General features: G+C 33.7%; 1 protein-coding gene across 2 annotated transcripts; it reads left to right on the top strand.

The window, feature by feature from the left end:
- Positions 1-5592: 5592 nt before the first annotated feature.
- LOC149794894 (uncharacterized) lies at positions 5593-8583 on the top strand. 2 transcript variants are annotated; one of them, XM_089964531.1, is made up of 4 exons: positions 5593-5729; positions 7033-7239; positions 7330-7433; positions 8350-8583. In XM_089964531.1, exons 1-4 carry the CDS (start codon positions 5689-5691, stop codon positions 8370-8372), a joined length of 375 nt encoding a protein of 124 aa, XP_089820657.1. In that variant the 5' UTR covers positions 5593-5688; the 3' UTR covers positions 8373-8583. The 2 variants fall into 2 exon arrangements, with proteins under 2 accessions (XP_089820657.1, XP_089820656.1); XM_089964530.1 differs by having other exon boundaries at positions 7033-7433.
- Positions 8584-13182: the final 4599 nt, after the last annotated feature.

The raw sequence follows: 13182 nt of genomic DNA, 5'->3' as shown, positions 1-13182 counted from the left end.
ATCAAACATTTCCTTGAAGGATTTTCCTTCTTCCGTCCCATCAGCCCTCCTTGTACAGAATAGTTGGTATATCCCATCCATTGTTCATGCCATGTCTGCCTTCCTAATTATTCAGATTTGCGCTGGTTACAGACCACATATTTCTTTACAATCCTGTACATGTCATTGTTCAGTTATTTCACGTTTGCTCTGTAGATTTTGTCAAAGTAGTTATTTCATGCTGTGAAGAAATAGTTAATGTTTAGTTTTAAATATAATTACCATTCAATACGAAGTCATGTAAGTGGCCAGCCAAAAAACAATCGATAAAAACAGAGAGGATACTTCCTTTGTACCGGAGAATACGGACCCCATAGAAGTGAAAAAGGGATTCATTATTCTCGGCAGGAAAGTGAAACCAGTTAGGTTTTATATGGGGTCAATATCCACGTTACCTCGAAATGTACAAAAACAATGTTAGAATATATGCTCGTAACATTGTTAAAAGGTTTGACATGTCAGAATTTAGCTTACTCTCAAATTCTTTATCATTTGCACTTCCACATGGAACAGCCATCCACATAAATAAAGATATGATTATGGTAATACACCAACTAGAGATAACTGAAAAACATTACAAAGAATAAAGGTCCTAACATTGATCCTTGATGGTCTCCTTAAGTAACCTAGGATGGATCACTAAAACATCATTAATTGGTTTGGTTTCGATAAATAGCAGGGTGGGAGATCGCGCTTCATACGGCCATGCAATAGGAAAATTGGTTCATACTTCTTTTTATTTAGAGTGTTGGCAGAGACTGAATCAGGAGCTTAATTAGTGTTACGTGTCATTATTACACAAAAAGTAAATGATTCCTCAGACTGAACTTAAAACAGGAATGAATAATTGTTTACTTCATCATATGTATATACTAATTTCACTTGACCGAAGACATAATGGGTGTACGATAGTCTTGTATATGCTGATAGTTATTAATCATTGCACATGTGAAGTATGGCCACACTGTATAATCTATAATCCAATTAGACGCATCAATCGTATACCAAAAACAAAAGTTCTTTTAATAATATCTAAGAGATTCAAGATCTTTTTTTAAATAGCAAGGATAACCAGCGATGGAAACCGGGAAGTTATTTTGCTTTGAAAAGTAAACCCCATGCAAAGAAAGAAAGCCCAGAGCGCCACCTACGGAAATTATCCTCTAATCTAACTCACCCCGCATGCTAAGTAGTCTTTAGGTGCAAAAACCAGACCTCATACGTTCAGAAACAAAATATTGTTCCACCTTTCTGGATATGAATGTCATCATCTCTTAGAAACCGCCAAAATCAATGTTGCAACTAATGGCAAATTCTGTATTTGCATGTCACCACCGTGATTATCAAAATAATTTTTGACCATGAGAACTAAAACTGTCTTCAGCAAATCCTCCATATTTTCAGATTAAATTCAATGAAATCGTAGCGTTCTATTATAGCTATATGTTACTATATATAGGCAATGCGAAAGATGGAGACAAACTTGGCACTGCAATTGCAACAACCACTGCCACAATCTCAAGCCTGTTACCTGATGTTGCCTCAGTATTTACTGCGGAAATATAACATTTCACAAATCTCAGCAATTCATTTAAACCTCTCGTCCTTTCTGATTCCCTTATCACACTGAAAATCTTTCAAAATCTTAAATCTGACAAACCGTTGGTATCATAGAATTACTGAAATATGTGGAAATATTTCCGACTGCTGGCTGCTGAGTTGCATTTTTACAAGGGTTAATGAAAAGGCGGCCTAAGCTGTCCTGAAATTACTTGTCTCTGAATGGAATATTCCATATACTGACTTAAAGTATTACATAAATCAACCTGTTCTTCATACTTAGCATATTATGTGGAGGAAAATCACATCAGCAAAATTAAACAATCAAACCCACTATGTGAGAGTAGCCGAAATTTTAATCACATGTAAACGATTTTACATGCGTAACCTTTAACTGTTATTGTATAAACATTTTACACAATTTCAACATCATAACGTTTTATTTTGTAGGTTGTTGTATGTAACATAGTCCATGATATATGAAAAGTATCGTTAACACCAAACGAAAACAACAATGACATAAATTATCTATATAATTATGTTGCTCATATATGAGTCAGTGTTGGCCATACCTTGACTCCGCTCTATGTATGTATGTCGAATTATATATATATATATATATATATATATATATATATATATATATATATATATATATATATATATATATATATACTTTGTAACCATACTATCTAAAGCGTACAAATTTTAGGCTGTTATTGAATTCGTTTAATTTTACCTCCTTGTTTCACAACAACACATAAATAGCTATTATTTTGGTAAACAAGTAATAGTAAAAAAGCAACATCAGTGTCCCTAGACAGGCACGCAATGAACGTGTTTCTGGACATGGTCAAGTGCAATATACAATTGATAGCCTATAATTATAGAGAAAACAAAACTAAAACTAACAAATACAAATTATTGTTGTTGTTGTAGGGCTTAACGCCATTTTTCAGCACGCGATTGGCTATACATGGCGGCCAGTATTAATGGTGGAGGAAGAACCCGGGAAAACCTCGGAAAGAACCACCGACCCACGAGAAGCTACTGGCAGGCTTTCTCACACACCCACATTAGCCGAATCCGAGACTCGAACCCACGCAGACAGAGGTGAGATGGCAGTGATCCGTAACGGAGAGCGCTTTAGACCACTCGGCCACCAAATACAAATTAAATATGCACAACAATATATGTAACGTCCTATACATATTTACGTATATATATATATATATATATATATATATATATATATATATATATATATATATATATATATATATATATATATATATATATATATATATATATATATATATATATATGTATATATATATATATATATATATATATATATATATATATATATATATATATATATATATATATATATATCATGCATGTTGACTGTCTCTTTGGGTGATCTTGCGTAAAAGATATTCTTTTTGAAATTAGTAATCTATCATTTGATTAATGACGAGGCCCTCAAGGAGAAAAATCTGTCGCAAATTGTTCCATGACTCTAGTTTAATAAAGTTGATCAAATCCATTGATGAATGTAGTGAAACAAAGCACAGGATGATAAGCAGTAGTTGCCTGATAAAAACCAAGCAAAAGTGTTCGTCCGTAAAGCCTTGAATTTATTGCAAACATGTGTATGCACCATTATCAACCTTTGAATCCACATTCATTAAACACATGAAAGCTAGATCCAATTAAGGTGGTGCTCTACAGTTTCGTATTTTGCATAGGGTTAGAATTTTTTTAAAGAAAAAGAGTTTACCCGCGTTTCCTCACTGGTTATCCTAACTATTTAAAAAATACATTGTATATCTTAGGTATTGTTCAACGAACCTTTAATTCCCTTTATTTTGGTGTATGATTGGTGGGTATAATATTTGTTAAAGTGTAAACAGCTTGGCCTTACTCCAGATGAGCACCTTTCAAAAATTGCTAGTTCCGCTTGGTCATTTTCACTTCCTGGACTTCAGAGATAAATTGTAAATAAAAGAGCCGATAATATTGTTTTTACATTTTATATATGTAATAATTCATACATTGCAATTTCAGAAGCTGGTATTGTCGAGTTGGACGAAATTCATTTTCCCTATTTTGATAGGTGCTAATGATAGCGTACTTTAGACTATTTCAGGCTGATTTATTTTAGCATAAGGGAGTAGTTATTTTAGTTAGCAGTATGCTTAGATCATTTACAATTTCCATAAGTACAATATCCAAAGAAATGTCATCCACATTACATCAAAGTAGCATAGAGGTATGCCAACATTCTTTCAACTGTGCATGTTTCAAATGCAAACTTTTTCACATAACATATGCCACTCTCTCGGAAGTACATAATAAGTGGTGAGCGCCCTCTTAATGAGCACATAAGTATTATTATTGTATGATTAGGTTTTATTGTATGACTGAAAATTTTAAGTCGCAAGCATCGTAACTGTCCTTTCCAATAATTATCCTGTATTTGCCTCCACTTATATTTATTAGTGTCAGTCTCACACAAGCCTAGCCACCACCACCCATGATGAAAAGTGAGCTATTTTAAAAAAGCACATTACATTGTGTCAACATAGCAACTAATGCTATGCTGAAAGACAGGAACATGAAACTTGCCAGAATTATTCCTGAGATGTCACGAATAAATTTTACAGTTTGAAAAGGGATGGAACAGATGCTGTTCAGGAAAGTCAAATGTCAAAGTTTAAAATATTTGCTTATTGTTTAATATAGAAGAAATACAATTTGCTTTGTCATAAATTATTTTTAATTTGATTGCAAATAAATGTAAAGAAACATTTTCACCATATATTTATTTTACTTAATGTAACAGTTTTAAATTTAAATTGACTTTATTCCTATATTCTAAGACTTATAATTTCCGCATAATTAATGTCATTACTCACACAATAATGTCTCAAGGCATATTATGTAAGCAAGAGCAAAATAAGCATAATTAGCTTATTTTCATGCATAAAATCAGTGTTAATGTACCATTTTTGTTCCAAATATCATACACGATGATATGAAAAGAAGAAAAATAATTACAAATATTTTAATATTTCTGTTAAGGTGGCGCTCTACAGTTTCGTATTTTGCATAGGGTTAGAATTTTTAAAGAAAAAGAATTTGCCCGGGTGTCCTCACTGGTTATCTGGCTATTTGAAAAAGACCTTGTATATCTTAGGTACTGTTCAAAGAACCTTTAATTCCCTTTATTTTGGTGAATGATTGATAGGCATAATATGGGTTATAGAGTATACAGCTTGTCCTTACTCCAGATGTGCATCTTTCAAACAACCGCTAGTTCCACTTGGTCATTTTCACTTCCTGGACTTCAAAGATAAATTGTAAAAAAAGAGCCGATAACATTTTTTGCATATTATATATTTTGCAATTTAACCATGCACTTTCAGAAACTGGTATTGTCTAGTTGGGGAAAATTCAATTTCACTATCTTAATAGGTGTTAAAGATAGTGTAGTTTAGACTAATTCAGACTGATATTTTCAGGACAAGGGAGCAGTCCTTTTTGTTAGCAGTGCGCTTAGTGCATGTAAAATTTCCATAAGTACAATATCCAAAGAAATATCATCCACATTACATCAAAGTAGCTTAGATGTATGTCAACATTCTTTCCACTGTCCAAATTTCAAATGCAAACTACTTCACCTTACATAAGTCACTCTCTCAAAAGTACATACTAATTGGTGAGCGCCACCTAAAGTACGAACGTTATAAAACACGTAGGAATCAATATGTGAGATTTTAACCAGTAAGAAAGATTAAATTCTACTATACCCAATGCATTGTTTCTGTCGGTTACATAACGTACATGTAGATATATACGACGCTCAGTCTTTAACGTACATATGAATATCTACGACGCTCAGAAAGGAAAATCATATCAATTATATTTCTCTTTTAAACCGTCATCAGTCACTATAGACTTTTCAGTTGTGGTTAGCGCTTGACGAATTGGGTCATGTACACGTACATTTATTTTTATTGATGATGACAATGATTGCTTGTTCAAAGTTTTCTTCTCGTATAAATAGGCTCCTGCTTCGGTAGGATGCAAGACAAAACTGCAAATCAGCCGGCCTCCTACTACAGGTATTGCTCTCTCTCTCTCTCTCTCTCTCTCTCTCTCTCTCATTATATTTGATTTTACGATAAAAAATAATTAAGTGAAGTTCACTCGGAATAGTCATCTACCTTATGCAGAATGCTAATTAATGAGGTAACATTTACTCGTAGTTGTAATGATATGACTTCAAAACAAGATTTAAACCAAGAAATGAGAACGTTTTATGAGATATTTCCTTGGTCACTGTTCCAAAAGGTAACCTTTGGGTGATGATAGATATCGATATTATTAGCCGGTATCAACAGACGTACAATATCATTTTAATTTTCATTGGGTTAAGCTCTCTCTGAGGCTTTTTGCCTCAAAAGCACGTCTGAGCTCTAAAATTAAGAAGTAGGCATCTGCATTTTCAGAAATATTATTACAGATTTAGATAAGAGTCTTGGTTGATTTGTTCAAAATATATGCAAGATATTACATTTCCATTGTGTACATTTTTAAATAAAAGTCCTTGTAAAAATGATTGTATCCACCCTATCTTTACTTTAGCTCATTTACATTAGGAAAAGATTTTAAAATCGTCTATATACAGTTTTAAACAATAGTCCATGTAAATGGTTAACCGTCATATTGTCAAGCGGGCAATGGAAGTATTTCACTGTGTGACACGCAATGTCTTTAAATACTATTGTTTAATAGCATATAGTGCCTATTAATCGGAACACATTCGGTTTTTCCGTCAAGAACAGGAAAAACGCCTCAGAAATAATACAAAGGATGTCTTTGCATAGATGTACACATACTATGTTTAAACAAATGATGTCATGTGCATGTCACGCACCAGAATGTGTTCATTACGGGCGACTATCACCCAGCATCAGATGTATATTTGACCTAATCACAGTTGTTTTCTTCGAACATGAACTTATTAGAGAAGTTTCTTTATTGAACGTGTTCAAATAATTCCATAGAGGTATCGTACTGATGGTCCTCTTTTGCTTAAAGTACTTTAATGTATGACTGAGCCTTCCGCCATTATCCTGTAATTTGGTTCATTTTGGACCTTCGTCATTTCCGATTTCGAAGCTTATAGAAAGCAACGAAGTATTCCGACTGAATGCCTCTAACGGATTGCGGAGCGCCTTCCCATGATGTAATAAGATGACTAACACATCGCATTAGAACAAAATTATATTTTCATGAAAGAGATGATGATGATAATAATAATAATAATTTTAATAATAACAACAATAGTGACGATACTAAAGAAATTTTATATTGTCATCTGGATTTGATTCTAGTTTTGGTCATAGATGTCTTTGTTTAAAGGTGTAAACAGAGAAGATCTGCAGAAAACATGAAAGCAGCAATTCTCGCTCTTGCTTTTCTTGCTGTTGCACTTGCAACGCCACCATGGTATTATGGTAACTTTGGATACGGTGGGTATCCAGGTGGATTCTATGGTGGATTGTACGGAGGGTACGGAGGTGGATATGGTGGATACTTTCCAGGATATTTAAGCGGCTACGGTGGATTAGGTGGATACGGTGGATTAGGTGGATACGGTGGATTAGGTGGATACGGTGGATATGTTGAATACGGTGGATATGGTGGGTACGGTGGACACGGTGGATATGGTGGATACGGTGGTTATCCTGGATACTACGGTGGCCTGAATGGTGGATATGGCGGTGGATACGGCGGCGGTTACCGTTTAGGTGGATACTATCGTAAGTGTAGATGAACATATTTGCATTCTTTCTATTACCAAAACGTACAATTTTACTGATATAAAAACTAATATAATGTATATGAATGCTTATTACTATTATTATTATTATTTTTATTGATTTAAACAAAATGAAGAATTCCTTTTTTCAAGTTATTTTGGAGCCGGGCAGCTTGAAAACAATTGACACCCTCCTCCCTACTGAGAATAAAATCGTCATTACCTTAAAAAGTTCGATTGTAAAATGTACAATACTACTTGCCAGATAAAACTGGGGCAGCAGTGTGCTTCTTAACACTATTTTTGGATATTAATTTTTATTGTTATAAAAATAAAGATAAATGTGAAATCCATTGAAAGAAAAAAAGAAAGAAAGAAAGAAAGAAAGAAAGAAAAGAAATGCCTCAAACAAAAACCCAAACTTATAACCCCCACAAAACATACGGTGGTGAGGCATTAAACTGAGATCTATACGTATGAGATAAAGTTTTAAATATTATCCAAACTTGTTTTCAAGTAGGCAGCTAACTCTAGAACTGGGATTTACGAAAAGTGTTAATTTGATATAAAAGGGATTTAAAGAAAGAAAAACAGTCCATATAACAAGATTCGAACAAGAATAAAGTGAGGGAGATGGATAAGGAGACATACATACATACATACATACATAGCCAGATAGACAAACAGACAGAAAGACTTTGACTTGTAAAAATATACTAATCTGTTCATACACATATTAGAATGGATCCAAAGTTCTAATTGCGTAGGCAGTTAATTATCCAACTGATTGCGCGATTTGAATATATTTCCATTTTCTTGAATTTGATCTCATCATGACATCGTTTATTAAGTCTGATTCAATCAAAACACTTTTATATTTCATTAGCATTATCATCAACAATTTTACTTTACTTCAGCGAGCAAGAAAGGATATTATTAACATGTCAGAAAACATCGGTCTTCCAAGAAGGTTTGCGGCCATCGTTTGCTCAAGATTGCTACCCAAGATTGCTTAACTCCGCCCCTAATGTTGGATGTCCCCGGCAGTTTCTCCGAAAACAATCCTGCACGGAGATTCGCAGCCTGTCTTTACATCATTTCTAATCTCGTTTATGTAGTGCCATGTTATAATAAACTTGCAAGCACGAAAACCTTTTTGTTGCGTTAAATTTTATTCGAAACCATAACATCCATACCCCTCTTCCTCTCATGATTTCTTTATATAGTGGTTTCTATCAATATTTCGTAGTCTCCATAAAATTCAACATATTACTGAGTCAAATACAAGTATGTACTATATATGTAAATTTAAGATCCCTGACATTTCTGTAAAATGGGGCATGACGTGATTAGCAAGAGATACAGTTCTCCCGTCCACTACACATTTCTTAGATCTTGGTGTCAAAAACCAGTATTGCTCCGATAGGTCAGGAATTGTATTTCATATTTGTACGAAGTATTTCAATGTTACTCAGCTCTTCCTTATGTGTTTTCAATGACCAATTGCCTAACCTCTAGCTTTAGCCAACTTTGGATGGCGTTAGTTTGTTGGAGCATTAAGTGACAGCATTCCACACAGTTGATTAAACTGTATAGAGGAATAACAAGTATCAAGCACTGGTTAGATTTTAAATAGGGGAAATAACTCTAGTGGTATAAGAGTGATTCATAGCACTAAGGTCTAAATGGGAGAACTTTCTTCCGACATTGACCTATTACTGAAAAATGAGAATCATTTTACATTAAATATACAAATAAAATCGGACGATTTTTGTATTAAAAAAAAAACATGTTTGTAAGAGTTTGCCTGCGGGATTCCTTTTAATAATGGTGGCTTGGATATTGATCCGACACTGCCACAAACTCCCCATTTTTTCATTCATTTTTGACAGCAAAGAGCAATTTTGAATATTTTCCTGTGACAAGGCGGCTTAAAGATTCAATATGTACCGTATGAATGATTAAAGTTCGCTAGTTCTGTAACAAATTAGGAACTTTTCATTGCCCACCAACTATATCGATTTTTAGATATTTACCTCCGTAGGAAACATACGCGAATACGTAGATTTCAATGTTAGTTTGCTTTCAAACGCATCAATGTCACAGTTACACGATCTAAATGAAACTATACAGTATGTCCTACCAGGTCCTTGAGCTTACACAAATAACCATGACAACTTTATCTTTTTTCGACATGATGTTTGAGGTTGAAACTGCCCACAACCTGTGTTCCAAATCATGACGTACACACCAACATATCTAAATGACACAGGCTTTAATAGGCGCCAGAACCTCAAGGAGTTTATAGTTAAATGACACAGGCTTTAATAGGCGCCAGAACCTCAAGGAGTTTATAGTTAAATGACATAGGCTTTAATAGGCGCCAGAACCTCAAGGAGTTTATAGTTAAATGACACAGGCTTTAATAGGCGCCAGAACCTCAAGGAGTTTATAGTTAAATGACACAGGCTTTAATAGGCGCCAGAACCTCAAGGAGTTTATAGTTAAATGACACAGGCTTTAATAGGCGCCAGAACCTCAATGAGTTTATAGTTAAATGACACAGGCTTTAATAGGCGCCAGAACCTCAAGGAGTTCGAAAGAAAATCACCAGCATAAATAGTTTACAAGGACGTAGAAGCTGATAAAGAGGAAAATAATAAAGTTTCCTTGCGATTCAATCCAAGGAAAGTCTACATCAGTGGCCATTAAAATACGTACAGAGAGACTACATTCAAAAGAATGACATTTGTAGAATAATACACATTTCTATTTAGGAACATGAATACCAAAAATTCATTTGGAGAAAGTCGTGAGAAACAGGGGAAGGAATTGGGAGGAATAGGAGAGAAGAATACACAGATGAGTAGAACCCATGGACAAGTGGGAATCTATCTCACACTATTAATTAGGTGATGTAATAGGCTATCACAGGTTCGAGCGGAAGAAGAATACATGGGAAATATGAATCATTTGACTATTCAGTTGTTATTAAATTTTTATTCCTTGAATTTCACTTTATTTTGTATATTCAGTCATTGAACCGTCTGCATTGCTGACTGGGGTTCAGAGCTTTATATCTATCTTTCACTAATTTAACTTCCAACCGAAACTGAGCCTGGGTTGGACTTCTATAATAATTTAAATAAAATATTGGGAGCACCCAACCCCAACCATAACACCCTCACACTGGTATTCAACATATCAAATACCGCTAACTGACTCATCCGAATAGGTAATTGACTCAGTGTTTATCCTTTTAGATCTTTGTCATTAAGATCGAAGAAAATCCTTCTAGCCTGCCATTTTGTGATTAAAACTAAATATTTATAGCCAATAAACTGTTGAAATGTATTCAAATGAATTTTCAGAGTAATTTTGAGACATTCTATAATAACGAAATTAGACACTTGTAAAGTAAGATATAGGATAAGATCTGAGTAAACCAAATGTTTTCAACTACCCGAACCAGGCGTCAAGCCAGTTGTAGCACGTATGTATAAATTATCAATACATGGCGGCCAGTATATATGGCGGTGAAAGAAACCGGGAAAAACCCCAGTAAGAACCAATGATAGACGAAAAGCTACTGGTAAGATTTCTCACACACCCAAATTCACCGAGTGTAAACTCGAGCCCACGCGGACAGAGGTGAGTTGACAGTGATCGGAACAGATGAGCTATTTAGAGCATTCCTGTTGTAGACTAGTGTTTCCAGTGATGGATTACACATTAAGCGCACTCAGCACGTGTTTAGGGCACTAGCCCAACAGGGACACAAGAAAACATTCAAATTAATTGTTGACAATAAAATTGAATTAATTATTTATGAGGATTTCGATCTGCATGTATGAGTATTTTTATTTGGAATGATGGCAACATTTATATTTTCTCACTTTTGGAGCTTTTAATACAGTGTTGTTTAGTTTTATATTTTGTTAGGGTGGAAACACCATACTATTTTCAGTGCTTAGGATGTTGGAAGTCCTTAATCCGATATTGAGTGTTTCATATATCACTGTAATTTATAGACCGAGTCGTTTCGTCAGTGAACTCTCGTGGTAAATTATAGATGTAATAGAAATGGATGTTGCTTTAATCTTCGTATTATTTCGTATGTTTTATATAATGTTTACTGAATTGCTTAAAACGGTGCATCCTTTTATTTTATGTGTTTCTTCACGAATAGATAAATTAAGTATACGTAATTTATAATGTATGTTACGTAATCTTTTTTAATGGAAAAACTTTGCGTGATAAAATTTAATAAACATTAGCAACACGTACAAAAGAGTATAGAACAAAACATCATTATTCATATAATAATTTTCAGGCTATTTCTGCTTACATTGAGTAAACATTATTTGCACAGATAATATATAAACTATACATCATATGCAAATTACAATTTTTGCATAAATGAACAGTTTTAAATCTTCCGAACTAATGTCGGAAACAGTGTCAGAAAGATATTCCTCCATCAAATGAAATTTCCAATGCTGTTATTACTGAAAGTTTGGGAGATGGCAAAATTGCACATATGTTTATTGTAGGTACACGTCAATTCCCTGAATATAATTAACAAAAGAAAACATAGAAAATACCTAAAAGAAATGAGAAAAAAAGTAGGCGCATTCTTTGTATTTTGTCATTCTTTTCAATAAATTTATACGTCAAAAAGCCCATTAAAATAACACACTATATATACAGATACCAATACGGAACATTATTATTAAGAACATTGTATATACAGACATGTATTAATAATGAACATTGTATATACAGACATGTATTAATAATGAACATTGTATATACAGACATGTATTCATAATGAACATTGTTGTTATGAACACAGTATATAGACATGGACAAATAATGAACATCGTTATCAAAGAATAAAATCAAATCAAACAACATTTCTTTAATGGATTTTCAATCAAAATTAGTCATGCACACTAATGAGGCTATTCATAGGTTTTTACTTATTTCTTGTGGAGAGTGGTTCAAGAAGTTTCAAATAATTTTGGTCTAGTGTCAAGACTGGAATCCGTGGAAGCGACTCTGTCCCGAACAAAATGTGGGATTATGAGCAAATAGTGAAACTCGTCCCCCGTTACAACACTTTAACCTTGGTTACATATTCTATCCTCTTACGATATATTTTCAGTGCGCCTTAATATAAATGATACTGCATGGTAACAAGTCCTAAATTTCGATAGAAAAATTGTATATCATATTCTTTAGCTGCATTAGGTTATCGAAAAAAATAGTTTATTTTTTTAAAGCATAAGAGTTACTTCCCCTGGACGATTCACATATTTCCATTCCATATATTTATATGTAAATCATTCAATGTTTGTACAATCTTGGCTTTGGTCACTCAAAGGTTACTGATTGCATATTGGTATAAAAGATCGTATCGACCAACAGAAATCAAAATCTTTATAATTGCAATGATTCCAATTTATAATAATAACAACTAATTGAATCGTTTCACATGACTTTATATAAAGTCTTACAGGTTTTAGACTTTATTGCACTTGCTATTGAAATACAAAGGACATTCATTCTAGACTTAATATAAATGTCAATTACTTTTCTAACAGCTCACTGTATAGCATGTATATTGGAGTGCTTAGACCGAGTTTGTAAAACTCATAGATTTAATGCACATTTTCAACCTCAAATAGTTAGCTACCTCAGCAATAAACATGATCACATCTTAGACTGGAGTCTTCGCAGACCTGACT

The sequence above is a fragment of the Sinohyriopsis cumingii genome, chromosome 7 (genome assembly GCF_028554795.1).
Source record: "Sinohyriopsis cumingii isolate HCF-2022 chromosome 7, ASM2855479v2, whole genome shotgun sequence".
Taxonomy (NCBI): domain Eukaryota; kingdom Metazoa; phylum Mollusca; class Bivalvia; order Unionida; family Unionidae; genus Sinohyriopsis; species Sinohyriopsis cumingii.
The sequence above is the reverse complement of the archived record's forward strand: the minus strand, read 5'-3'. Positions and strand labels throughout refer to the sequence as shown.

What these genes read in the sequence shown, in the direction of transcription:
- LOC149794894 (XM_089964530.1), top strand. Translation starts at nt 5,689, where the DNA reads ATGCAAGACAAAACTGCAAATCAGCCGGCCTCCTACTACAG. An exon ending in CAGCCGGCCTCCTACTACAG is followed by an intron (nt 5,730 to 7,032) that starts GTATTGCTCTCT and finishes CTTTGTTTAAAG; the next exon opens with GTGTAAACAGAGAAGATCTG. An exon ending in CCGTTTAGGTGGATACTATC is followed by an intron (nt 7,434 to 8,349) that starts GTAAGTGTAGAT and finishes ACTTTACTTCAG; the next exon opens with CGAGCAAGAAAGGATATTAT.